This window comes from Triturus cristatus, chromosome 10, assembly GCF_964204655.1.
Source record: "Triturus cristatus chromosome 10, aTriCri1.1, whole genome shotgun sequence".
NCBI lineage: Eukaryota > Metazoa > Chordata > Amphibia > Caudata > Salamandridae > Triturus > Triturus cristatus.
In genome coordinates, this window is record NC_140593.1 from 763,036,489 (window position 1) to 763,064,121 (window position 27,633).

General features: G+C 42.1%; 1 protein-coding gene across 4 annotated transcripts in view; it reads right to left on the bottom strand.

Moving 5' to 3' along the window:
• The window catches only part of MRTFB (myocardin related transcription factor B), a 275,157-nt gene that overhangs the window by 73,191 nt on the left and 174,333 nt on the right, over positions 1 to 27,633 (bottom strand). For 2 of the 4 annotated variants that reach the window (XM_085628295.1, XM_085628293.1), the window contains 3 exons: positions 23,105 to 23,255; positions 16,750 to 17,739; positions 5,541 to 5,699 (listed from right to left, as the gene is read on the bottom strand). In XM_085628295.1, coding sequence (XP_085484421.1) covers positions 5,541 to 5,699; positions 16,750 to 17,739; positions 23,105 to 23,255 — 1,300 coding nt within the window. The remainder of the gene's footprint in view (positions 1 to 5,540; positions 5,700 to 16,749; positions 17,740 to 23,104; positions 23,256 to 27,633) is intronic. The other 2 variants (XM_085628294.1, XM_085628296.1) reach the window with 1 other exon arrangement.

Sequence of the window (27,633 nt, forward strand, 5' to 3'; positions counted from 1 at the left end):
GAAAGGCCTACAGGAGTGCTCTGTTCCATTTCAGCTGGAGTGCAACTCCTAGCAAATGTCTCCTCGGAATCTCTAATGTACAAAACCATTGACACCATGTGTTCTGGAGTGCAACTCCTAGCAAGTGTCTCCTTGGAAAGTCCAATGCGCAAAACCATTGACACAGTGTGTTTGTGGCGGTGGAGAAAGGAACTAGCCAGGGTTCTCTCCACTGCCCGAAAATGCCCTATGCCACCTCGGCGTGTAGACATCATTCATGATTTGCCAGACAACACCAACCAAGCTAGTCAGCCCTGGCATTCAAAATGCCCCTGACCTATCTAAACCATCGTGTAACTTCTGTAGGACTGCAGAACGGGTATATGAAAAAAATATGTCCTAACGGTCCAACATCCAGTCGCCCAGGTCTAGGGAATAATGGATCTGGGCAAGTGTGAGCATTTTGAATTCATCCTTCCACAGGAAGGCATTCAGAGTACTAAGAACTAAAATAGATCAAAGGCCTCCATCTTTCTTCAGCACAAGGATCTGCTGAGAGTGGCAACTTTCTCCTACTTATGAGTCCAAAACCCTCCTGATGGGTAACTTGAAGAGTAAATCTTGCACCTCTTGCACAAGAATGGACAGATGTGCTCTGTTGTATCGGAAACAATTCACCAAAATAGTAAGAAAGGGCAAAGCATAGCCACCTGGACAGTCTGAAAGATCCATCTGTCGGACATAATGGAATGCTACAAGGGGTGAAAGTGATGGATCCTGCCTCATGCGGGGTGGTTGTGTGCCACTAATGGCAAGCTAAAGTGTACGGGTGGCTGTTGCTGCAGGGGATGGATTGTGTGAAGACTGGTACTCTTGGTGGCCTGAACATTGCCTGCCCAATCCGCGTCCCTGGCCTTGAAAAGATTGGGTTGATTGCAGCAGAGGCTGAGAAGACTGACGCTGCATCTACGCAAGCTCCCTAGAATACCCTCTGAATTTCCAAAACTGGCGAAGAAGCTGTTTGGAGGGGGCCAAAAGACCCAGAGAATGTGCTGTGGCCTTACTCCCCTTGAAACATTCCAAAGTAGAATCAGCTTTTTTAGCTGCACAGTTGTGAGCCATCGAAATGAACATCCACGAGAGAGGGCTGTACATATCCCGAAAATCCTGTGGAGCGCACATATACATGACAGTGGAGCTCTACTCTAGTGTCAATTCCCCTTCCCAGACAATCAATAGTATCAAGGACAGCACAAATCACATCTTGGCCGCATCTGGATCATCCTGAATGGTTTGAGCTAGCAATACCCTCGGGTATTTCAGGGTATGCTTGAATTTGCCGAAGAAACAAATTGCACTGATTGACCTCAATGCTAGACTAGCCAAAGAGAACATTAGTTTTCCAAATGCCTCAATCCTCAGATTTCCCTATCCGGAAGAGTCATGGAGAATGAATTGGGGTTCACCCTGCTGGTTGAAACCTGAACCACCAGATTTTCAAGAGTAGGGGTTTTACTGAAGAAATCAGGGTGGCCAGGAGCCCGTCTCGGACGTCTGGCGATCTGCCAATTCACAAGTGGCCACGAACAGGCATTTGACCAAGTACCCATTAAAATGTATTTGAGGGCCTCATTGAACCAGGCAAAGACTCAGATGTGGCTGAACTTTCTGTCCAAAAACCAGAGAGATTGCACCCCAAAAGGAGAAGTGACAAGTTGAACTGGTTCAAACAATGGGACATTAACATCCACATATTGGGCAGGAGTGATGTTTCCCCGTCATGCATAATTTTAACCATGGAATACAACTTTATTCAGCAATGGACTTTTTTGCAATGATTATTTGCGGATTACAATGCACTCATGAAATACATTTTATGTACAGCAGTATTTTTGCCGTTTTAAGTATTGTTACTCAAGTCCTGACTATTGCCTTGTTTAGAACATTTAGTATTGTAGAGCTACCGGGGCGGGGAGTGTCAGTTCGAGTTTTTGTGATCTAATCATTGGTGCATTCTGGGTAACGGAGTGCAACAAACTGGTAGCATCAGAGTGAGCTAATGAGTAATCTTGGTTAGCCGGTGCTGAGTTTAGCACGTACTGGCTGGCACGTGACAATTCACCTTGGGGGAGCTGAGGCAATAAAGGTGAGGTGAAGTTGGTAACAGTCAAGCTGTCTTTGTCGATGGAATAAGCGGGAGCATTTCGCGGTTTCTACCGCAAGATGGAAAGAAATAGGATGAGATAAGAGTGGAGATTTTGAAAAGTGTCTTACTCGGAGACAAATTAGCACATGTCACGGTAAGCCCGTTGTAGAAATTGTCAACATCTAAAGATTAACGGCAGGCTGGAGGGGTCTATAGAGTGCCATGAACCAGTTAGAACAGCATTGATGTTTAGATTTCAGAAATGTGATTTGGTTGGGTAACAGGGGTACTGAACATAGGTTAATGTTTAAATTGATGACAGTACAAATAGACATATAGCAGGAATTGAATATAGGAGTGTTTAAAAAGTTAACAGTGTTGTACAATATGAGTGCACGCAGCATGTTCATTGTATTACAAGTATGATAATTATAACTGTTGGTGATGGATTTTTTTGCATTACAGATACCCCTGAAGAAGGGTTTTTCCCGAAATGCATTGGGTGATTTCCAATAAAGCGTGACACGAGGAAACATTCATCATTCCTGTGCCTATTAGAATAATACTGAATTGAAATGAAAATGAGTAAAATGAATTGCAGAAAACGAAGGACTAAAGAAGATGAATTATAATGGATAAAATTGTGGAATAAGTGAAGGGTTTTATGCATTTAATTCATTGGATTCATTTTGAGATTGGCTGTGCAGCTTGATCGTAATGTGGTGCCTGCGTGTTCTTACTATATTGCAGCGCAATTGGACGGAGTGCGGAGTAAGCGAGCACGCATACTGTGTTGAAATGAGAGAGTACGTCAAACAATGAAAATGGGAGTACACAGGTGTGCATCTCACCATCTTGTATCTGTTACTCAGATGTGGCTGGCGCAGGTTGTAACATTTCCTTAAGGTGAAAATGGGAGTACACAGGTGTGCATCTCACCATCTTGTATCTGTTACTCAGATGTGGCTGGCCCAGGTTGTAACATTTGCTTAAGGACATTTGTTTTAATCTTCATGCATGGGAGATGTAGGTCCAGGACCTCATCTGCAGGTCGTATTACTACTGCAAATAAAGCGCACTCTTCTGTTGGCGGTCCAACCATCCTCTTGCAAGTCCATATATAAATTATCATCATCATTATGAGGGGTAAAGTATCCCAATCCCACCCCCTTCATCTTCTCTGGGTGGTGGAAAGCTTTGGTCAGGATCTAAGCTGAAAAGATAATGGAGCTTTGGGGGTTCATCCACTCCAGTAGGGGTATCAAATTGGAATCAGGGTGTCTGGTGACCAATTGTGTTTTAGTAACTTTGTAGTGAAAGATAGTCTTGATCGTGCTGCACTCGGTTCGGGGTCAGACATTGTAACCAGCACCATACACTGCACTGGCAGCAGCAGCATTGGTGACATAGTCGACAATGCAGGGGATGACGTAGATTGTGGCGCTGGGGTGGAAGTCTGTAATGGAGCAGATATGGAGCCCCTGATAGATTAAATGGAGTCACATGGCGCCGAGGATGTATCCGCCATTGGTAACCCAAATGATGAACCTTGAGGATCCTTGAGGCCTGAAGACTCACCTAAGGTGTGCCAAATATCGGCAACATGGACCCTTAAAGGTGTTGATCTGCTACAGAATCGCCAATGGCCCAGGAAGCTTGTGACGCACTGGGGTGAACATAGTAATCGACTCTGCAAACTGGAGCTCCAGAGGAGCCCTATTGACATTGTGATGCTCTTATGCCTTCTCTTTGGCTAGTGAGTGGTGGGATTGGTTGATTCCCACTTTGCCTTTTCCTGTTTATGTTTGTATGGTCACCTCTTGCGGGATCTACCTCTAGAGAGGAAGTGGGTCCCTGTTCTTGACTTAGACCCAAACTGAGACTTAAGTGGGAACTGGGACTTCGCCTCCCAATCCCCTATCTCTTTCGGTTGAATATGAGCGCACTTGTCATAAGTCTTTGAGTCGTGCCCCAAGCCCAAACACCAGAGAAACACCTTATTCTCTATTTCATACAGTTGTGACATGTTTCGAAAGCTGTACTTTTAGGATGGGAAGTCATACCCTAGCACACAGAGTTTTCTCGTTTTAGGAGTTGGAAGATGACAAAATTCGAAACTGACATCTGCATGCAAGAGTGGGGCTTATATGCATCTCCTCGCTGTCATTTCTGGAATAGTGTGGAGTTAGTGCAGCGCCCCCTATCAGCAAGCAAGAGCATTCCTGAAAAGTTTCCAAATCCAGTCCGACTCCTTGGCAATATTCTAAACGTGAGGAATCCGCAGTTAAAAGTATTCATCAGAAACAAAGTTTAACACAACAGTTGCTATTCAGTTTCAGACGATAAAAACACTCAATAGTTTAGGAAATGTCCATGTTGTAACCTACTGTTTGTATAATGCATCCTCCCATTGTTGTTCTCTGCCCTGCTGCTCAGCCAACGTGTGAGGTCATTGGAATTTTGAGAGTGTTTGTATTGGGTGAGTGGTCAGTTGGAGTGTATGGGCTGAGCAGCAAGGAGGCTGCTCCTGGTGGAGCATTAGATAGGAACTAACTTGTAAATGTAGATATAACTTAAAAAACACACCTACACCAGCAATCTACATGACCTGACGTTGCGGCTTCCTTCGTTTTAACAGTCCAATAATACAGAGTGAGACCCTTACGTGTGAGTAGATGCAATATATAAACCCCTGATTGATTGAAAATAGACTGAAACACATGCTGCACAGAAATGTAGCCCAAAAAATATGCCAGTTTTGAAAAAAGTACTTTATGGATTGTAAAGAGTGTTTATGGTTAAATTGTGCCAGAGTTTATAGGTGATGGACATCAGCACTCATTTATATGGTCCGGGACTAGATTTTCATCCTCAAACTTTGACCCGGAGCAAGAAAGAGAAAGAGAGTAAAGGGTGAAAGAGGGAGGAAGAGAAAATAAAGAAAACATTGACAAAGGGAGAAAACACCGCTGGAAAAGTACCAGCAAACGAGAGATAAAGAGCAATAAGTGTAGGGTGGCGGAAGAAAGAGGCATAAGGTGGAATCCAGTAGGGACAGCAATCACGGCCTTTTGCAGTGCCAGCGACCGGCTTTTACGAAAAACGTGGTCCCCTGCACTTTTTCTTTATTACACAAATTATGCAATGCAGTGTTCTGAGGCATTTCTTGCCCAGTGGAAAAGAAGAAGACATGGCAAATACAAACTTCTGTGTGCCTCGTGCTCAGGTGAATTCAGTGAGGATTTTATAAAGGATTCTAGGAAGCTCACAACAAAAGAAGTAACTGCAACCAAATGGACTAATGAAAAGATGACCATGGTAGAGAAGCATAGTTACCATGGAGCACACATCAATGAATTGTATGTAAATCCAAGGCTTCTACACCTTTTTTAAGAGCAGTATCGTACATACAGACCTTTCTCACCTGCGGAACCTGGCTGAGCACGTGTTGGCTAAACGCGTCTTGTGCTGAGGGTTGGGCCTGAATCTGAGATGCAGTAGTCTGGACCTGGCCTGACGAAGAGGCAGGAGCCGATGTCTGTGTTTGAGTCTGAATTCCTCTGTTAGGCTGAGCCTGTTAAACAAACAGTGGAACTGTTAGGTTGAAGGTATCACTTCTGTGTTCTTTTTCCTTGAGAATAGTGATGCTTTGATTGGACAGGCAAAAACAATATACATTTCTTACAGTTCATAAGCTTTCAGGACCACACTGTCAACCATATACGGATGACACATGCAACATCACAGACCAGCCACATCAATATAACCAGCAATATGTTTTTTTCAGTTAAGGAAGGATTTCCTCATTTTAGTGATTAGGAACATTAGTGAATATGAACAAATAAAATGGAAAATGTTTTGGATAATTTCAAGAAGATAATCTTTATTTTGGTTTTCATAAAAATGTTTTCTGATGGGCTGTAAAGAAATCAGCACTCACCCACCACCTGAGTGGAGAACCTCCAGTTATGAGACATGATAAGCATTGTTGCTTGTACCTGAAGCTGAGGGCAGCCTGCTAGGATCCACGATAGGCCTTTACTGATCAGTGTTATCAGAGGAGTTAAAACAGGTGTACCCCACTTACATCAATAGACCCTGTTTAGAAAATAAGGAAAATGAATTCTAAAATCGCAGCTAAAAGCGAGTAATCCGGATTAAAGGAAATCCTCTGCAATTACGTTTCTTGTGCGAGGGCTCAAACCATACATGTGGCCCACTATTAAAATGTGGTGGTATTGCAGCCAGAGGAGTTGGCATAGAGTCGTCTTTCCTAGATATTAAGAAGATCACTTAGAGACACCCATTTTGAATGTTTGTATGTAGCTTGAATTCTGCCATCTTGTTTCAGTGAGAATGGATTAGAATGAGGACAGCGACAGACGAAATTTTATGAGATTCCGAATTGCTTCTGCAACGTAACAACGTCACTTTAGCGAAATAACCAGTAGAGAGCTACAAGAAGTACATTTTTACCTTCAATTTGATTTCACATCTAGGTAAAGCTCTGGAGAATTTAGGGTTGAAGTATTTTATTTTGAGCCCTGGAGAGCTTCGTGAAGGACCATTATGCTCTGAAGGGAATCCTTCAGTGAGCTGGCAGCGAATGCACGGGCATGACTGTATAGCATGCCAGCTTCTGAGCTGGCAGGGTACTGCAGACAGATGGTTGGCTGTCACGACCCACTCGCTGCTAAAAGCAGAAGGCGAAGGCTAATAGCAGGAATAAAAATGGCACCAACTTCTCCATCGGATGGGGCAGTCTTCTACAGTAAAACATGCTCTTATGTTTTAATTGAAAGAGAGCACCATTTAAAAATGATGATGTCTAATGAAACAAGCACCTACAATGCAATAGGTCTCGCATTTACGCAAGTTTGAGCTATTGGCATTGCAAATGACAATGTTTTTTATTTATTATTTGGTTTTTAAAACATAAATAAAAAAGGCATTGTCATTTACAATTCCAATAGCTTAAACTCTTGCAACGCGAGACCTATTGCATTCCAAATGCTTGAAGGCATCGCTGAGTTGCCCCCTTCTGTCTCCCATGAAGAGCTCCCCGTTTGCTACAAGTTAAATAAACAAGCCAGTGGTAACAACTGCGCACAAGAGACTCTCCTGCCCTGCTGCAGTAAGAGAAAATCATTAAAGAAAATAGTGCTTACAAACTAGAGAAGAGATACCGTGTAACAACCAAAGTAAAAGAGCCAGTCCTCGTGGGAGGTTACAAATGAAGACAAGGCGGTACTAAGGAGAGACTCACAGGCCAAATAACTAATCAGATTCCAGCATTTAGGACGGACAATAACACAAGCTAATGACAAATATGGGCGTAAAGTGGGCTGGGCTTCAAGTACATACTCCAATGCAGCATGCCTCGTTGAGTAGCACATGTGATGCCCAGGCTTGACCAAAAAAGTGGTGGACATGTACAGCAAAGTCGTATCAAAATTAGGAAATCATGTAACCGTCTGGAACAAAAACGCAAGCATTTCCTTAATAAAAAAAGGTTCCCACCTGTCAGAGAATTTTGCCTAGTAAGTGCAAAAAGCAAATACCTTCAATTGGCCCTCAAATAGAATAATTTCCCTTTTAGGGCCTTATTTACAAGTGGAGGTGAAGGGTGGAGAATATTGTTTATCATTACAAGCAACTCGCAAAGTGGCCCTTGGACGTATAATCCATCATTTATGCAATGTGTGAAGTTCTATTGTCTCCGGTTCTACCAAGGGTTACTCAAAAATACTTTTCACAGGAATTTTTTTTTTTTCTTATTTACATATACATTTCTTCATTATGAAATACCCATAGCAGCCAAGGGCACACAAAACGATTGACACAATTATTATTTGCTAAAGATTTATATTGGGCCCCATTGTCAAATAGTAACCAAACAGTGTAAAACTGATTATGTGCTAAGTAGTTGTCCTATTGCAGATTCCTCCTATCTCCAAACTCAAATGAGGAATGACTTATGGTTTTCCCCCCAGCTACAAGCCGTGCCTTTATTGTCCATATTTTTAGAACATAGTGCGGAACTCATAAACTTCATAATGCAAATTCCTTTGGCTAGGGGATCAGAGCTTAAAATGAGTTGAGTCCTAGTTTCTTTACTGAAGCCTCAATTGTTTCAAGTGAAATTTCCCCCGGTAGAGCAAGTCACCCTGCATAGACACTATAAGTGTGTGTGCTATAAGTGTATCAGAATTAGAATTATCCTTACTTGACCAAATCTGCTTCTATAATACAAATCAAATTAGTAACCAACCCACCAAGGCTAGGGAGAGCTACAGTACACTGCATGTCAGTTCAGTTCAACTAAATCACTACCGCATGAGCTACTGCCAGTGGCTAAGATTAATTTGAGCATCCCATCCATCACCCAGCTTTGTATGTCCAAAGTTTGATGGGTATGCCCAGACGTTGGCACTTGTGCCACTGGAACCAAGCTATACCTGGCTGATAAGCCCTAACATGGGTAAAATCGTTTTTCGGCTTCTTGTGTTTTGGTTCCATGAGGGCCTGGCCAGGCAGTTCAAGCTGAAACTGTTCCCATTGGATGGAGCTTGTTGAAGACCATTTGCATATCGCTGGGTCCAAACTAAGGTGCGATGGTGGACAAAAAACGATGAATTGGGATTTGGCCCGAACGATTGGCAGTAGCTGAGATTAATTCAAGCATTCCATCCATCACCTAATTTTTGATGCCCTAAGTGCAGTAGGTATGCTCAGTGAGGGAAAGGAGCATCCTTTCCCTCACTAACAATCCCACCGCAGCCCGAACCAAACTTCACGAAGGAATGAAGGAAGTGGCGAACTGGATGACAGACAGCCGTCTGAAACTGAACGCAGACAAGACGGAGGTCCTCATCCTCGGCCCCACTCCCACCGCATGGGACGACTCCTGGTGGCCCCCCGCCCTAGGCAGCACTCCCCAACCCACCGACCACGCACGCAACCTCGGCTTCATCTTGGACTCATCACTCTCCATGACCAGGCAGGTGAACGCGGTGACCTCGGCATGCTTCAACACCCTCCGCATGCTCCGCAAGATCTTCCGCTGGATCCCCACCGACACCAGGAAGACCGTCACCCACGCCCTCGTAACCAGTCGCCTGGACTACGGGAACACCCTGTACGCCGGCATCACCAACAAGCTGATGAGAAAACTCCAACGAATCCAGAACGCCGCCGCGAGACTCATCCTGGACATCCCTCGCCACCACCACATTTCCGGACACCTGAGAAAACTCCACTGGCTCCCCATCAACAAGAGGATTACCTTCCGACTCCTGACCCACGCACACAAAGCCCTCCACAACCTCGGACCCAAACTGATCAACAGCCGCGTCTCCTTCTACACCCCTCCGCGCACTCTACGTTCCGCCGGTCAGGCCCTGGCAGCTGTACCCCGCATCCGCAAAGCCACCGCCGGAGGAAGATCCTTCTCCTTCTTGGCAGCGAAGACCTGGAACTCGCTGCCCAGCCACCTCCGCGCCATACCTGACCACCTCTCCTTCAGAAGGCAGCTCAAGACCTGGCTCTTCGAGCACTGACCCCCCCCCCCCCCAGCGCCTTGAGACCCTTTATGGGTGAGTAGCGCGCTTTATAAATGCGAATGATTGATTGATTGATTGATTGATTGTGCTCGCTGTGCCACTGGAGCCAAGCCATACCAGGCTGAGGAGCCCTAATAAGGGAGAAACCGTCCCGGGTTGCTTGTGTTCCAGTTCAGGGAGGACCCGGCCTGAATGTTCCCATTGAGGAAGGGTCAAAAACGATTGTTATCCAATGTAGAACCACATCCATGAAGAGTTTCAGGATAACTACAGTAAGTAAACATATATAAAATGAACCCTGATGGATTTCATCCACACAGCCAGAGATTATAATGAAAGCTTGGGTGACACTGATTTGGTACTCATGGGCCTAATTTGGACAACCATGCTCTAGGGTTTTAACCATTAACTAACAAAATATAAAACCTATCTCTAAAATATACCATACAGTCAACTAACTGTGAATACGACTAGAACACAATACCCATAACACAACATCAAAAGCTGAATCACACTGTTCTTGGATGATAACCATGGAACCATATGGAAAATCTGCCGATAGTGTTACACACCATGCAGAATGTGCGCTGAATAAATTCCAAAAGTGTCATATAACTCTTGCTTCTAGTCGGTTGCATATTCATATTTCCTCCTCTTTTCCTAGCTGGAAGAGTGTAAAAGCTGAGTAGATGGACATAGTAAATGGGTATTTTCAGTAACCCTTTATCGTGTTCTGATGGAGAAGGCATTCACTTCAGAGTACAGGTGGGGTATGATGGTGGAATTAATGGGGAAGACGAGAATAGCGAAAGTGTGAAAGCTACGTGGGGGAAATATTTGCCAGATGATGGTCAAAGTACGAGCAAAGCTCAAGTCGGGGGTTGAGGAGGAGAATGCTACTATACGTAATTTTAGCTTGCAGCTGAACTCATGGCCATGTTCTCTGGTCTTGGAGGGAGAAACTTCCAAGTGTTGCAATTACAAAGACATCTTGGACTGTGGTGCTGAAACAGTTTTCAGAGTGGGGGATGTTGCCATTAATGTTACATCACTGAACTCACAGGGATTGTGAAAAATCTGAGCCTCCACAAAGAACATATGTAGCAAATGAGCCACACCATTAGTGTTAAGGGTGTAGTATGTAACAGGCTCTGCATTTTGGATCGCACTGTGGCAAATATATAACTAAAGCATGGTATGATAGCACACTGTCATTTACAGACAACACATTCTCTATTGAAATGGCCACTACATTTGGAAAAACATGCAGTTTTTCTGATAAAACTCTATAGCACAGAAACAATATGTGGAAATCATGTTCCAGTGAATACTTGTGATTTGTGCATCACCAAGGGCCTACTTATGATGTTGGTTGCTCGTCGGAGGCTTACCGAACGACGTGGTAGGTTTACATCTGACCACCGAAATATGTCAGTGGTCGGAGTGCAAATCGACCGGGGAAACCGACTGAGTTCCGACCGTCGGCCAGATAGAAGCCGCTCATAATCCCTTAAGGATCGTAGGGATTATGATGTCAGTTTCTGACAGTCTTCCCATGTCAGCCTTTCCGACATGGAAAGGCTGTCGGAGACCGACTTTGGGGGCCCCTAGCACGGACCCCTTCTTCCCTGGCCCTACGGTTGATGCTCCATCACATCCCTGCAATGTGGGGCAGGCACCGTGAGGTGCCTGCAACACGGTTCAGGGATGTGCAAAACCTCAAATTTTAGAATGGGAGCTTGTGCTGCAGGCTGTTTCAGACCGCCGCACAAGCTCCCATTGTAAAATGGAAGTTTGTGACTGTAGCATGTGCAGTCGCATCCTAATTCGGTATTTGGAAACCCCGACCTATGTTCAGGCGCTTCCCTCAACGAAATGGAGTCGAGCGGACGCCCAACATCGTAATGAGGGCCCAAGTGTCTTGGTTTGATTTGATCCTATTAAAGTAATTGGTTCGATAACACTTCAGAATTACAAAAAAAGCTTTGGTTGTGCTTTCATAACACAATAGTTATGGGAAACAATATTTTGAACACAATATTCTGACATGCAACCAGTGAGAGGATGTCATAAGCAAAATACTGTCTGACAGAAATACTGAGCCCTAAATCTTGTTTATCAAAATATTGGCCCACCAGAGTTAACAGTTAAACATTTACACCCAGCAGGACTATACTTTAAAAAATGGTGCTCAGTACACAATATTTCTGTGAGATGAAATTTTTATAATGATATTCTGACATACTGCATTCATGACTTCTGAGTTACGCTGCGAGTTGAATATTCTAAATATTTTTTCTAACCTGTCACGAGAAATTATATTCAATTACAACAATGGTTTAATTGGTGAGATAAATTATCTGATTCTGATTTACATCTTTCCCATAATATGTACAGCATGAAATCATGAAAAGATACCTCTGCAAATGTGTTAAGTATAGGGGCCTATACACAAACTACACGTTGTAGTACGTTTTCTTATACTACAATAGTACTACAAACGGATTACAAAAAGTTATCCTTTCCTGTAAGGAGATTTCCACTCTGGCTGCAGAGGCTCTGAACATGTACCCTTACGTTTTAGTAGTAAATATAGGAGCGACGGGGGGAGTGGCTGGAAAATGGGGAATCTTTAAGGCTTAATGGGAGGGGTTTTGGGAGGAGTAAGGCAAGGATAAGGTGTGTGGGATGTACGGAGGGAAATGCTGCCCCTCAGAAAAGTCTAAGCAGTCTTCTATTTGCAAACTGCTCTTCTAGAGTTACAACTGCCAAAAAACTAGCAAAACAGTAGTAAATATACTCTAGATCAGAGCTGGAGTACGTCAAACACCATCAATGACCACTTACATGTACGGCAACACCCTCCCATACAAAATAATGGAGATAGGGATCTAAAACCCATAGGAAATAATGTTAAATTAAAATAAATTGTATAATAATTAAAACATAAATAATACAATTTAATGTATATAAATGTATCTAAAAACAAAACTTTCTTTATATTAACATTTTAATAACCTTTTCTGAAATTATTTTTTAATTAACATTATATTGATTAAAATATAATTATATTACTTTTAATTATTCTATACATCCCTTTCAATAATTATTACTACATAATAAAAAAATATTTTTTAACTTTAGGTTGGACTTTTTTTCACTTTGAACTTCAATTTTTTTTAAATTTAATTAAATGTATTCAAAAAACAAAATATTGATTTTAAAATGAGTTGGTAATGCTGTCGCATTTTAATTTTGTTCTATTTTTAGATGGAATATATAAATTGCATCTACATTAATGCGTAACATAAAAATATGTTTACTAATTTAATTTGAATTTAATTAAACTTTTTATCGCAAGACTGTGGTTCAGGCAGACATTTATGTATGGTAAAATATAGGGAAAAATACAACATGTTTATTAAACTTAAAAAAATACTTTTGCTACCTTTTTCCATGTTATTAATTGTTGTTTCATTTTATATATTTATTTTAAACATTAAACAGAAGAACAAAATGATACAGCACTATTAAGTTAATTTTGAATAAAATATTTAATTAATGTAAATATTTTAAACTGAATAAAAAATGTTTTCTGAAGTTTAATTAAAAAAAAAATACCACCTCAAGTAACAAAAATAATTTGCATTATTAAGTATTAAAAGTGATGTTTAGCAAGCAAAGTTTTATCCCATCCCATCATGTGTCCGCCAAACCCATTTAAGAATGTCTCTAATGTGCATGCTTTGGGAAATGTTATTATGCTGTCTACTGAGCGTGTTCAATAAAAAGAGTTAAAAGAAAAAAAAGTGATGTATAGAATTATTACACTAATTATATTTGAATAAAAAGAAATGTTAAAATAAGATTTACATTTAAAAATATTGTTATAAGTTTATTAACCAAATAAATAGGTTTTATTTTGAGATTTTTTTAACATAAAATTATATTATTTAATTTTTAACTATTTTAAATAACTTAACTGAACAATTTTTCATAAGAGGATTTATTTTAGGGGTTAAGTATATGAGGTGCTGGATTTACTTCTGGTTCTTTTTTGGCAGTAGTAGCTTACACTCGCAAATTTGGTTCCACTGCCTCCTTCAAGGGGTAGTATAGACAAGTAAGCTTAGATCTTTGAGTAACTTTACACACTTCTATTTTGTGAACAGCATAAAGTAGTAAAGTTAATCATAAATAAGAAGAAACAAACACAGGTAAATTACTCACAAGTATGAGTTACCTTTGTGAATGGCCCAAAGAGCCTTTCCAAATAGGAAGATCCCATGTCTGCAGAGCCAAGAGCATAACGTTTAATTTCCCTATTGAATGAGCTTAGGAATTCCAAACTGGCTACAGGGGTTTATGAATCAATCAAAAAGGCAAAAAAATACATAACACGATTTGGGCCTCATTACGATGAGACTTGAAAAGCCTCCGACCCCAGGCCGGAGGCTTCAGAGTATCATCGCGGGTTTCACTATCGCCCACTGCATTACCATGCAGGCGGTGGAAAGTGAAACCGGACGGTCATTCCAGATGGATTCCGACGGGCTCAAGGAGCCTGTCGGCCAGTCGGAAACCTCACCATAATCCTTCTGACGGGCCCAAGGAGCCTGTCGGCCAGTCAGAGACTTCACTGTAATCCCTATGGATGGCGTTTCCACCATAGAGATTACGATGTCGGTTTCCGACAGGCTTTCCGTGTTAGGCTTTCTGACATGGAAAGCCTGTCGGAAAGTGACTTTGGGGGGGCCTTGCACCCTGCAGCCTTGGTTGGGAGCCGAGGGGGGCACCATAGTCCCAGCACTGTGTGGCAGGCACCTGGAGGTGCCAGCAACTCGGTGCAGGGATGAACAGATTCTTCTGTTTCTCAATGGAAGCTTGCACTATGACGAGGTTCCAGCCGCAGCACACGCTGCCATAGAGAAATGGGAGTATGAGACGCACCATGTGTGGTCGCATTGTAATGCTGCTGTCGTGACTGCCGACCGGAGGACTGCCCGACATCGTAAGAAGTCCCTAAATTGTTACTGAATGTAAACTTAGTTGAATTGTTTCAAGGTTTAAAAGTTAGGGCTTTAAAATAGCAGTGGTATCTACCGGATTGGCATATTAAAAGGAGAGAATGGACATGATAATAGCATTGAAATGTTAAAAAACAGAAGAAGCTGAATGTTGTATAGTCAGAAAAGTTAAGTATAAGGTGGCAGCAATGAACTGGGTTCTGAAGACAAAACAATATACGGTGATATCTAAGAAGACAGAGAAGTGAATACATCAGTACAACTATACTATCTGTCCATTTAGGGGCCGATTCCGATCCGGGACGGAAAGCACTCCGACCGAGTCGGATCTGGAGTGTTTTCCCGTGAGCCGGACCCCTACAGTCCAACCGAGCGAGTACGATTCGCACGTATGCTGTCAGACTCGGTTCAGTCGGACTCCCATAGAAGTCAATGGGAGCCAGTTGTACGACGCATACATGAGCTCCCATTGACTGAATGGGTACGTCTCGAACAAGTGCACCCCCTACAGTGGGTACGTGTTGGTGCCATCCGCGCCGTACATGCCTGTGTGGGGGAGACCCATGGGTCTCCCCCTGTGTGCGAGTCGTACGGCTGCGGGTGTTGGGGGGTCCGACGCGGACCCCCGAAGTCCAACTCCGGGAGCGTTTGCGAGCCGGACACTCCGGCTCGCACAGGCTGTCCGACGCGTGCATCGTACTGTCTCGGTCATGAATCACATCCATTGCACGCCACGGTTAGCTTACGACCGAGATGTACGGAGCGGTTCAGACCCGGAAACGACTCGGTCGGTGAATTTCATTTAGCTCGCATCGTACTGGCTCGCTCGTACAGCTGTACGAGTCGGGTGGAAAACACGCGTACAGCTCGTAGTTTTTCCGGCCGGATTGCGTTCGGTGCCCTTCTGACCCGGATCGGAATCGGCCCCTTAGTGTTGGTTTACTGTAGGTTCCGATTTCATTTTGCCTCTATGGTAAATCGACTGGAGTATTGCACAATGTCCGAGTTGCCTAAGAGCACATTACAGATTCAAAACCAGCTGGCTTAGTCTTGCTGAAAACCACATTTAGAGCGCCTGCCTATAGTTCAAAGGTCACTCACTAATCTCATAACATTGCGTACTAAGAGGCGAGTTCATGTTAACTGCATCTCATTCTCTTGAAGCACACCGTCACTTACCTTTTAAGACACTTAGCAAAGTACCATCATGAAAACAAAAAAACAATAATAAAGAAAGGCCATTGATGTATCCAAAATGAGATGCAAAAATAGAAGCTTTTTAGGGAATTTAATCTACAAAAAATAAAGAATGTTGACCAATGTAAACCTTGCCGCCTTTTCAAAATAGCAAAGTATCATTAATTTAAGAAAACGGTTGTAAATTGAGTTAAGCAAGAAGGTAAAGGTAGGTACAGATAGGTGTACGGAATGTAAGTTTAAAGAGTCAGAGGTAGGAGTAGGTGCAGAGGTAGATGTGGAGGTAAGTGTAGATGCAGCGGTATGTGAAGGGTTAGAGAAGATCTAGGTGTAAAGGAAGCTATAACGGTGCAAATATAGAAGTAGATACAGAGGCAGATTTCGACATAGCATTAGAGTAAGTGCAAGCATTAGAATTGATCCCTTATTTTCATCATAATTGCATTTTATTTTTATAGATTAATAATATCAGCCTACTATTAAATCTCTTTGAATTCTTATGAATCTCTTAATTCTGTATTTTCCATTTTGCATTTCTTAATCACCGATTTCTTCTTTCCACTTATATCCCACAAAGTACCTTTACTTTACCATGGAGCATAATTGGATTTAAATAACTATTTCAGGCAATGCTAAACGTCAACAGAGGAACAACAAAAGTAATAGAGCCTGAAATATGTATGAAGCTAAGACTATTTTGTGGACATTTAGTATAGCAACAATTTATTAAAGAAAAAAGATGCATACCCCATTAAGGATATTTGTGTCTAGAGGCACTCTAAAACGTTGGCATTGCATACTATCAACACTATAGAAATAACAAAGACTTCACACTGACCATTGAAAGCTGCATTTGGTTTGTTGCATTGGTAGCGTGGATTGAAACTGGTAGAATCAACTGAGTTGCTTGTGTGGTTAGTATAGCTGGAGGTTGAGTAACTACTGCAGCTGGTGACTGTCTCTGGGGGCTTAGGAAAAACTGTGGGAGTAAATTCTGTTGTGTGGTTTTGGCTAATGATCCTTCTTGCTTGATTACTACAGCCTTTGTAGTAACTGGGTTCTGGCCGTTGCCAGATCCTGCAGCTTGTCCCAAAGACTGACTGTTCGATGACATCAGTTGCCTGGAATTGGAGCAGTCAGTTATTGAATTCTCATCTTTGACAACAATGTTGAAGGGAGTCTGATCCATATGAACCACAGGAATAGACGATGACTGCTGCTGATTCCGTTTTTCTACCTCCAGCTGCATTTTCAGCACTTCAACAAGTTTCTGCTCCTGCTCCAGTTTGCGTTTCAGTTCTTCAATCTGTTTTTCCTTTTCTTGTAACTTACGGTCTTTTTCTGCAGAATCCAGTTCCATGCTCACCAAGCTTACGCTAGTACTCGAACTATCTTCATTAATGTTCAATCTGAAGGGGGACGTGCTTATAAACTGTGATGGAGACATCATGGTCATAATTTCTGTGAAAGTATCAGTTATGTTAGTGTCATCGGTGCCTTGGCTGGACTGCTCTGAAGGAGTTGGAGACATGGGAAGAGGTGAGCCAGTTCTGTCAGTGTGTCCTTGACTGTTACCAGTTCCAGTAGAAAGCCCTTCGGGAGAAGCGTTGGGTACGGAGTTGACCAAACATGTGGTGAAAGCACCCGACACAGTAATTTCTCCTGTGTTATTGATGGTCACTGTTGAGGTTGTTGTATTGGTGTTATTGTTGTTTGTGACATTATTGTTGTTAATTTCTTGGTATGGCTTCAAGCGTTCAATAAGATCTGTTTTCGTTCCAGAAACGGTTAAGCCCCTTAATTTTAACTCCATCTTCAGTTCTGCAACCTAGAAAATAGAACAGAGTGTTTTTTGTTCATCAGAATTAAAACAGCATTCTAAAGTGATTCTGGGAAAAACCTTAAAAAAAATTGATTTCCATTCTTCACATACTGCAATGCACCCACAAGGTGGATGTGCTTTTTGTTTTGGTTGAAGACACATATGGCAATGATAGATTTGTGTTTCACACTTCGCTAGGCATATGTAAAGAATTACAAATATTAATTACATTAAAGTATATTATTCGATCACAGCGGCCAAGATATGATCAGCATTGGGTAGAACAGTGGTTCTTAACATGTGCTCTGCGGACCCCTGGGGGTCTGTGACGGCCCTCTAAGGGGTTCCGCAAGTGTTTTACAAAATTAAATAATACTAAAATTGACAAGTTCAAATTGATAAAGTATAAAAAAAGAAAGAAGCAAAATTGAAAATTGTAAAACCTTTTCTATATATGATTGTGAATTAAACAAAATATTTCAATATTTATCTATTGTTTTGAGGTTCAAATCCTACAAATTGCCTAGGCCCGGGGTCCCTGGTTTCCAATAATTGTGAGCACCCTGGAAATTGCAGATCAGGTTGATAGAGATAGGGGGCAGAATTTAGGTTCCGTCTGGAGGTGATTTGCTGCTGTACTGAGAGTGCAGTGGGACAGCTAGATAGAAAGGTTTTGATTTTTTTCTGAACTCTAACAGACTCTTGGTTAGAGAGGACTGTTCCAAGAGGAATGAAGCTAGGACAGCGAAGGAGTCATCACTTACGTTTTTCATTGATTGTTCGAGACAAAGCATAAGAATGAATCTGAAAATTAGATATGCGTACTACCAAATACCCTGTGAATAATACAGAGGTATCTAGTTTAGGCTTGTAGTTTGATAGTTATCCAGTTCAGGAAACCAAATGTCACCCAGATATTTTCCAATTTATTGATGACAAAGGCCAGTCTAGCTCCATGCAGGGGACATTACAGTTGTTAAACCATGCATATATTGGGGGTTACAGAAGCGGGTGCATGTTTCATTGCTGCTATGATATGTTATCGAGAGTTGTAGTTTCCAGTGGCACTGTAGTCTGACAGTGACACTGATGTTTGTGACATGTAGATGAAGGCTTAGTTAATTGTTGAAGGCACTGCTTAATTTTAGCAGGTGGTTGCAGGTTGGGCCTACTGCCAGTCATTTGTGGCACCCACCGTATTTGTTGTCTTCAGACTTTGAACCAGAGAAAGAAAAGCAGAAAGAAGGATAAGGAGATGGAGGTGGAGAAAGATGGAAAAGATTAAAAAGAACCTACAAGAGTGAGATAAAGGAGCAGGGAGAGTTTGATGGAGGAATAAAGAGGCATGGGGGAAATCAGGACTAGAAAGCCTTGGGAATCGGTAATTTCGACATTCAGCCGCACCGTTAGCGGGCTTCTGACAGAAACTTGGACCCCAAAACGTATTCTTTTACAAATCATGGACTGGTTGAAGGTGAATACAAGTAGCATTTTCTGTGTGCTGGTAACCAGGACCTTAAAAGTCTGGTTCAGTTCAGATGTTCTACCTTTCCAAGACCTTCTCCAGTGGAAGATATACTGAGGCCAAACGCCTATAAAATTGTGAGGAGGCGAATACTTGACATTTCGGTAGCCATTCTTTTTATATACAGAGTCATCAATCCAGTACATGCCCAAAATACCACTCATTACAGAAACAAATCCTGGAATGATGACAATGCACTGCATAACTGGTGTTTATGACAATAATTCAATGTTGCTGTATTATAGAACATGCATTTCATGCTAGGCAATAGTAAACTGGCCGAGTAATGATTATGAGTAATGAGGGAAAACATGGAGCATTTGTTACAATGGTCCAAAAAAACAACCATTAGCATCAGCAGCTCCAGGATCGAATAAGTGGTCACGATAATGATTATTGGCATTATTCGTGGTCCAATAATGAACAATGTTATCAGTTGTACCATGATCAAACATTAGTTTCAGCAGCCCCATCATGAACAGTAGTGTCTGAGGTCCCAGTAATGAACATTAGCATTCCGGTTCTGAAGATTATAGGAAGCAGATGCAATTTTAATAGTAAACATCTGTACATGATCTGGGCCTGATTCACAATGTGTGTAAAGTCTAAGAATTGTAGACTAATCCTATCTTAGATGTGTGTAGTAGTAAAGGTTCCAACTCATTTGGGAATGACCAACATATCCAAGAGCATTTCTGTAAATCCGTATGAATTGTTAATTTACAGGCATACTCCCTCTCATCATCTCACACGTTTGCAGAGTTTCCATAGGACAGACAACCTGGAGGAGCAAGTATTGCGGATACGTAGTTTTGGAAAATACATTTTTATTTTTTAATTTAAAAAAATCAACACATCCTTAAAATCGGGCATGCTTGGGGATTTTTCACACATAATTACACACATACTCTAACCTTCTATGGCACTAGAGTAGAGTGTACAAATTAAGTCTAAAAACCACTGGAAAGTTATGAAAATAACCATAAAGTGACAAATCTGTGGATCCTATCACATTTCATAAGGCCATCCCCTTAACATAGGAAATTCTGCCCCCTCCCTTTACCATAAAGTACTTCTGTAAAAATGAGTTGTTTTTGCTTATTTTCCACAGTGGCTAATTCCGGCTGTGGGCCTAAATGTCAAAATGCCATAACAGTCAGGATCTGCCACCTTCACTTGCAGACGACACTTTTTGCACACCTGAAGCAAATATGGGTGTACAAAATATGTTTCCTATTTGGTCAACTATGGATCTATTTTATTAATGACAATAATAATTGCAATAACACACCAAAAGTTAACAAGTTTTTAAACAACAAGGGTAACATGAGTAAAATTATTTGAATGCAAGCACACCTATTCCCACAACTAAAGCAAAAGAATAATAGTTGCATGGAAAGTTAATACTGGAGAATAAAATAAGCCAAAAGAGGTGTGAAAGACAAAAACCTCAAATAATAAGGAAACCTGTAGAATGAACATGCAAAAACACAGCAGGAACCCAAAACCAGCATTTAAGTAAAAAAACAAAATTGGGGCTACCCTCAAGAATGAACATAAGTTTTGTTTTCAGTCTGCAGCATTTCTTACAAAATCATTTTTTTTTTAGTTGCTTACCCAGCTTGATGCAACAGAGCTCATATCCATGTTGCTAACTTAGGGGCTTATTACAATGTCCGGTGGACTTGCGACCACCCAACACCGTCGCAGATACGGGTCCAACTGACCTCTGGTCGGCCGTCCCTACCGCCTAATTACAATACACATGGTGCAGTCGTATTCTCCCATTTCCCTATGGGAGCATGTGCTACGGCAAGCTCCCATAGGGAAATGGAAGGTTGTGTTCATCCCTGCACCGTGTCGGAAAGCCCAGCATGGAAAGCCTGCCAGAAACCGAGCATCGTATTACAGATGGCGTAAAACGCCATCCGTATGGATTACGGGCCGGTCTCCAACTGCCCAGCCGGTTTCACTTCCAGTCACCAAAATTTTAATTAGGCGGTCGGAAGTTAAACTGACGATCCCGTTCGGAAAGCCTCTGACCGAGATCATAATCGGCCCCTTAATGTCACCTTCCTGGGAAATTGCATCAGTATGTTAAAACACTCTTTTCTTTAAAACACCACATATTTGCAGCACTAAATTGCTGAAATCAAGTTCTCAGGTTCTGACCTGGCAAAAATATTCTCACCGGCCACATACTGCGGGACATCATGGCTACAATGAGGCCACTGGGGGTGTTCATGGCTGTGTTGTTGCAGCCCAACGAGCTCTCAAAGCTGCCCCTTTGCCTGCAGTCAGAGTGCAATACCCAGCTCTCAAAGCAGCCCCTAAGCCTGCAGTTAGAGTGCAAGAATGATCAAGCGGCCCGCATGATTCAATCACTGAGCTTCAGAAAGATAATGGGCCTTATTTAGAGCTCAGGGACAGAACATTCCATCATAAACATGACGGATGCCTTGCCCGTCTTATTACAAGTGCATCATAGCCTAAGGGACTTGCACTACAGGATATCTGCGACATTTTGACAGTATATCCCATTCACCAAACTCTATATAAGTTTCTATTTAGCTAAAAAACACACACAAGAGCACCTCTAAAGTCTTAGAAACCCAGTCTGCATAGCAGTAGTGTTTAAACGTCTTAATGCTGCGCCCCCCCTCAATTAAATAAAAACAAAAAAATACATTGGGCCCCCCCCAATTATTTTCATATTTATTGTGCTACATTTTCAATGTTTAAATATGTCTAAACATATTTTAACATTGCAGTTAAGCTCTGTTACCTTTTTTTACACGTACTCCCACTCAGCATATGAATGTTGTTACTGATGGCCCATTACAAAGTAGCTTAATCTTGCTCATGTTTTTAATACTTAAAACAAAGAATGATGCTTCTCTTGACCAGAGAATTGTGCCCCCCCCCCCTGAAATCACCTAAGGGCCCCCCATGGGTGGGGGATGCCCCCAGTTTGAAGACCTCTGCTGAATAGGGTGACCAGACATTGCAGATTTCCCAAAATGGCCCTGGTTTTCACAGGACTGCCCTTGGTGTTTCCGCGCTTTTTTTCAATTTTAAATACATAGACTGTTTTTTGGGGCAAAGCAGAATTAAAGTGTAGAATTCATTTTCACAGGTCCCTTTAAAGTCTCTAACATATTAATGTATCTTTTTCGTTCAGGCAGCACAGGAGGTCACCTGCATGCTCTCATCAGAGGGAGAAAGAGTGGGCTGGACAAGTGATGCAGGGGGCCATAGGTTGGAGGGCCTGCCATTGGTAATGTTCGCAAATGAAGCCTTGTAAATAAAGACTTTAAAAGAACATACGTGTTAGAACGCTTTTCAATATTTGAAAGTCACTGCCAGTCACTGTTGGTGTAGATATATATTTACATGGCAACCAGAATTATGCAATTCTACAGTCATGGTGTTTTACTCAAAATATGGATTTATTGCACATGCCCCATAATCCATTATCTGTTGCATAATTTGCAGATTTACCCCAAAAATAATTTTTAACTCAAACTACTAAAAGGTTACTAAACATGCAGTGAGCGGTGTTGCCGCGCACTATAATGCTCTTCACAAAATCTTACTGGCCACCTTTCAATCGCCTATTGCTGTATTTGAGTGTTCAATTGTTACTAATGAGGTGGGTCTTTTGCCCAGACAGTCTTAACATGTGCAAAAAAAGAATAAATAATGCAGTAATACTGTTACCAAATGTGCCCCATTGATCACTGTAAGTCGTTAGTCTTACTTCTATGTCTGGCCTGTCAAGGTTTTTGTTTCTCAAACTCTGGTCACCTTAAATCTGCCCAGCATGCTTCCTGGGAGGTTTATTACCTTCATGTCATCCAGGTTGGAAGGCAAAGGTCCAGGTTTTCTGGCTGGTACACCATTTTGTTTGTTTGAGTTGTTCATCACTGCAGTTGTGTTGTTGCTTGAAACATTATGCATTGTGTTCACATTCCCGTTGAGTTTGTCATTCAGTGTCCTTCAAAAGCAGAAGAAAAAAGAGCAAACGATACAAGATGTCAGAACCCTCCAAATGCGATTAGCCGCTGGGATGTCATCAGTACATTACAAAACATTACGTGAAATAATGTTCAACACAGAAATTTCACAGTGTGGCGAGCTAATACCCTTGTTGTTGTTCCTTGAAGAATGATAGCAAGCAATCAGACCACATTGACAGGAGGAAACACTTCCCTCCGCCAGTCTTGGTTTCCCTGCCTCAGTTTAAGGTGGGGAAACTGCTTGAATTCCATTGCTGGAGCTTCATCTGTCTCTTTAGCCAGCAGTCCATCCCAACATAGGGCTGCTGGCTTTTCTGCTGGCATTTCTGTGACGAAAGGCGACAATTATTTTGGGTAGGCCCTCTGAGACTAATTCTTCCTCAAGATGGCTGCAAACATTCCTGATATGCCTGGATCTAATACCCTGTGCCGGGGTCATTTCTATTTTTACCGAAAGGTCTTCCACCATGGTGGCGAGAGCACTTTAAGTAAAAAAAAAATCCTGGCAGAGCAGCACAGAATTCTAATAGCCCGATTACAATCTTACTGGACAGGATTACTCCGTCACAAATGTGATGGATATCCCGTCCCCCAAATTCCAATCCGTTATATCCTATGGAACTTATAATACAGCGAATGGGGTATCCGTCATGTTTGTGCTGGAGTATTCCATCCACCAAGATCATAATCAGGCCCTACATTTTGTGAGACCCCTCCTCGACCACAGCCGTTTAGGGGCGTTTCTGGTAAATTTAAAACCACCCCTTCGGTTTCCAGATCATCCTCAAAGACAATACAAAGGAAGACGTTACAGAAGTATATTACGCTTTTAGTGATTGTGTACATATTTTATATACCCTCCCGTAGCAGTCTTTCACAGTGGGATTTCAGCCTAGTCTTAATCTCACACAGAAACAGTAAAAACAGACAGTTTTCACTCAAAAATAATATGATATTAAGTCTGCATCAAATTACACAAGCTTTTGTTAGCCAAAGACCAACATCTATCAACCAATCACATAAGTGTTTCACCCAAACTGGAGCTTTTTTATGCAATATAGCTGCTATGCTTCAGAATAAAGACGTGTGAATGCTTATATTTCAGTTAAATAACTCCATTTCCTCAGGCGAGTATATGCAAACTATTAATTAGACTAAGGTTAAAAACTAGCATGCATCTATTTGCTTTGTAGTTCTGAACTTCTGCTACAGTTGTACCACCTCAACACTATGCTTCCCAGTTTGGAACAGAACATTATTTTCCATGCTATAGTTCGCAAATGACTTTCTAAACGCCCCGTTTTTAAGCACTGGCCCGGGGTTAAGCATATTGGGAACCATGGCTTGACCCAAGCCATGGTTCCCAATATGCTTAACCCCGGGCCAGTGCTTAATTTATAAAAATATAATAAGTGCCAGGGCTCAAGGTGTTCTGCTGCAGTCACCACCACCCACTACTCCTGCCACTGCTGACGAATAACAGAGCCAGCATTACTTTCTACCCATCACACTTAAACAAATGGGAACAGTTTGGACTACTTCAAGCTGTCAGGTTGGCCTAGAAGTTCTAGCTTTATTCATTTTGAATAAACTGAATTGCTAAACACGTGTGTTGCCGTAGAAAAATAGGCTGAGAGCACTGGCATGTGGTGTACTCTCAAAAACAAGTGCTGGAATTTAAAAGTAAGTGCTGAAAACCAGAAACACTAGCACAAATTAAGCACTGCTCCAGGCATTTACAAATAGCGGACATTCCCAAAACACACTTTGGAAATGCTGGTAATGAATCACAGAAGGGATGGGAATCAAGGCCTTTTCACATACACAAAGTTTAAGGCCCTCTGAGCAGACAGGCGTCTACATATGGAACAGAATTCCGAGTAGTATTATAGATATCACACCCTTCTAGTTTTCTCCCAATAAATTCTAACAGGTCAAACCTGCTGAAATTTATTAGAGGAAAAGTCCTGGAAAAAATAGTAAAACATGCCTAATAAAAAATGTGGACAAGGGGGTGTTTACAACTCTTTGTTAACACCTCAACCTGGGGTAATGCAATTTATCAAAAGACGTAAATAAAACACGCTATTCCACCCAACTTGTCATGAGGACCTAAGCGGAGACTAGATGAGAATGGAAAAGTACAAACACAAGTTACCTTCAGATGCCGGAAGCAAGCATTTAACTCACAGAGTGACCTTGCTGTATTTTTTTAACCCACTGTTTGGCCTGCCATAGACCTATCAGAGTCAGCAACCCAGCATTTCCCACCACTGCATGTTACTGTTCGAATGTGATGGGCAATTACCACTTTATCAGAATCATTTTGATACAGAAAGCTTTAGAGAAAACACAATAAATGTAGCACAGCTTTAACAGCTGCAAAAAAAACAATTGATGGACAGAATGCAGAACAATGTCATACATTCACCCCAGTACAGAGATCTGGGCCTAAATCCATCGTTTTTTTGCTCACCATGCCATTCCAGTTTGAACCCAGCCATATGCAAATCAGTCTTGACCCTGTGCCCCATGGGAACAGTCCAGCCCGAACTGCCAAGCCAGGTCCTCCCTGGACTGGAAACAAGCATCCTAGGACCGGTTTCGGGCTTTCAGCCCTCGTCAGCCAGGATAGCTTGATTCCAGTGGCATGGAGAGCAAGGGACTTTAACAAGCATTGGCACTGTCAATCGATCTTGCTTAGCTTTACATACAAGTAAAAGAGACAGGCATTTTCAATGCTTGTTTATAGTATGTATGTAGTATTTTTACAGTGCCACCCTCACCAAAAGGCAGCAGAGTGATGTCATAGGTCAAAGACATGCATAAAGTAAACGAATTACAGGAGAAGTAGCCTGTTTGTGGATGGTTAATGAATTGTGATGTGTGGTCTTTAAAGATGGTGCGACCTCAACTGTTCCTGAATTGGAGCAATATTAGGGTGGTCCCGATAGAAACTGGAATGTTATTCCATATCCTGGGTGCATAAATAGAAAGGGCCTAAAGCCGTATTTTGTTTCCGTCCGAGGTTGTAGTCTGGCGGTGTACAGGCTGTAGGAGTGCCGCGAACCACCAGAGATGGTGAGCTTCAAGATAAACGAGAGTGCTAGTCACGATGGCTTTGTAAGTGATGCAGCTGGTTTTAAAGATGGTGTAGGCCAGCAAAGGAAGCCAAGGGAGTTTCACCCGGATGGGGGTGATGTGATATTATTTCTTCAGGCCCTGAATGAGACATGCTGCAGCATGCAGAATGCCATTCTGGGGTGCCGGTGTGGAGGCCATGGAACAGGGCGTTAATACCATCCAAATACGAGGGCTTGAACAGCAAATATGAAGATTTTTTTTGTGGAAGAAACGGTTTCACTTTCTTCAGAAAAGAGAGCAGGTACCAGGTCATCTTTGTTTTTTTTGGCAATGTGTTTCTTGAGAGTGAAGCGGATGTCCAGGGCCAATTCAAGTAACTTGGTATTAAGGGAAAGTTGGGATTTGAAACCATCAAGGTTCACGTCATTGAACTAGGTTTATACTGTTTTCTATTTGTGGTTTTTGGCAAATAACAGGAATTCTGTCTCTGGCAAGATCAATATTGCATCCTTCACATTTCTGCTGCAGGTTTTCTAGTGAGCAGTAGGTGGTAGTGAGAGGCAGCAAACTGGGGTATTTAAACATGGCTCTGTTTGCAATGCTGTGTTCAGAGGAGGAAGAATGACAACTCTACCAATGGCAAAACAAAAAAGCTCCTGTGGGTGGGTCAAACAGAAAGAAAACTACAAATAAGTGGGAGTGAACTGAGAGTGACACAAAACCTTGATCAAAGATTATTTCTGCGGAGTATGGTATACAATACTGTCTCCAAACAAATAGATGGAGCGGTCAGTAGCGACACCTCAAAAAAGCCGTAGTCTTGTTTCCCCGAGATCCTTGTTTACAGATTGGACTTTGCTGTGTCTCTGAAGCGAGCAAATTGAATCCTTCCATTTTCACAACTTCGGCCTCCGTGTAATACTAGGGGCAAATGTTTTCTTCAGTTTGCAAATAGTACATTCCACAAGAATGCCATCTTGATCCTGCAGGTAAATGCAAGTGACAGGAGAAATATTGCTCTTATTTGCCTGATTCGACTGGATGAAGACAGTAACAACAAAGTCACACTCTAAGATAATTGGACTACATCTCACGCTGATGTTTCAGACTGACACAATAGGCACCATATATCTATCACACCGCAGTGATACTGCAGACCTCCAGTGCTTGGCCTGTAGCCTCCGATAGAGCATAGTTCACAAGGGCCGCAAGTTGAGAGTGGTCCACTCCACGCCAAGTTTGTCTCTCTCTTTCTTCTCAGCCATGTCCCTT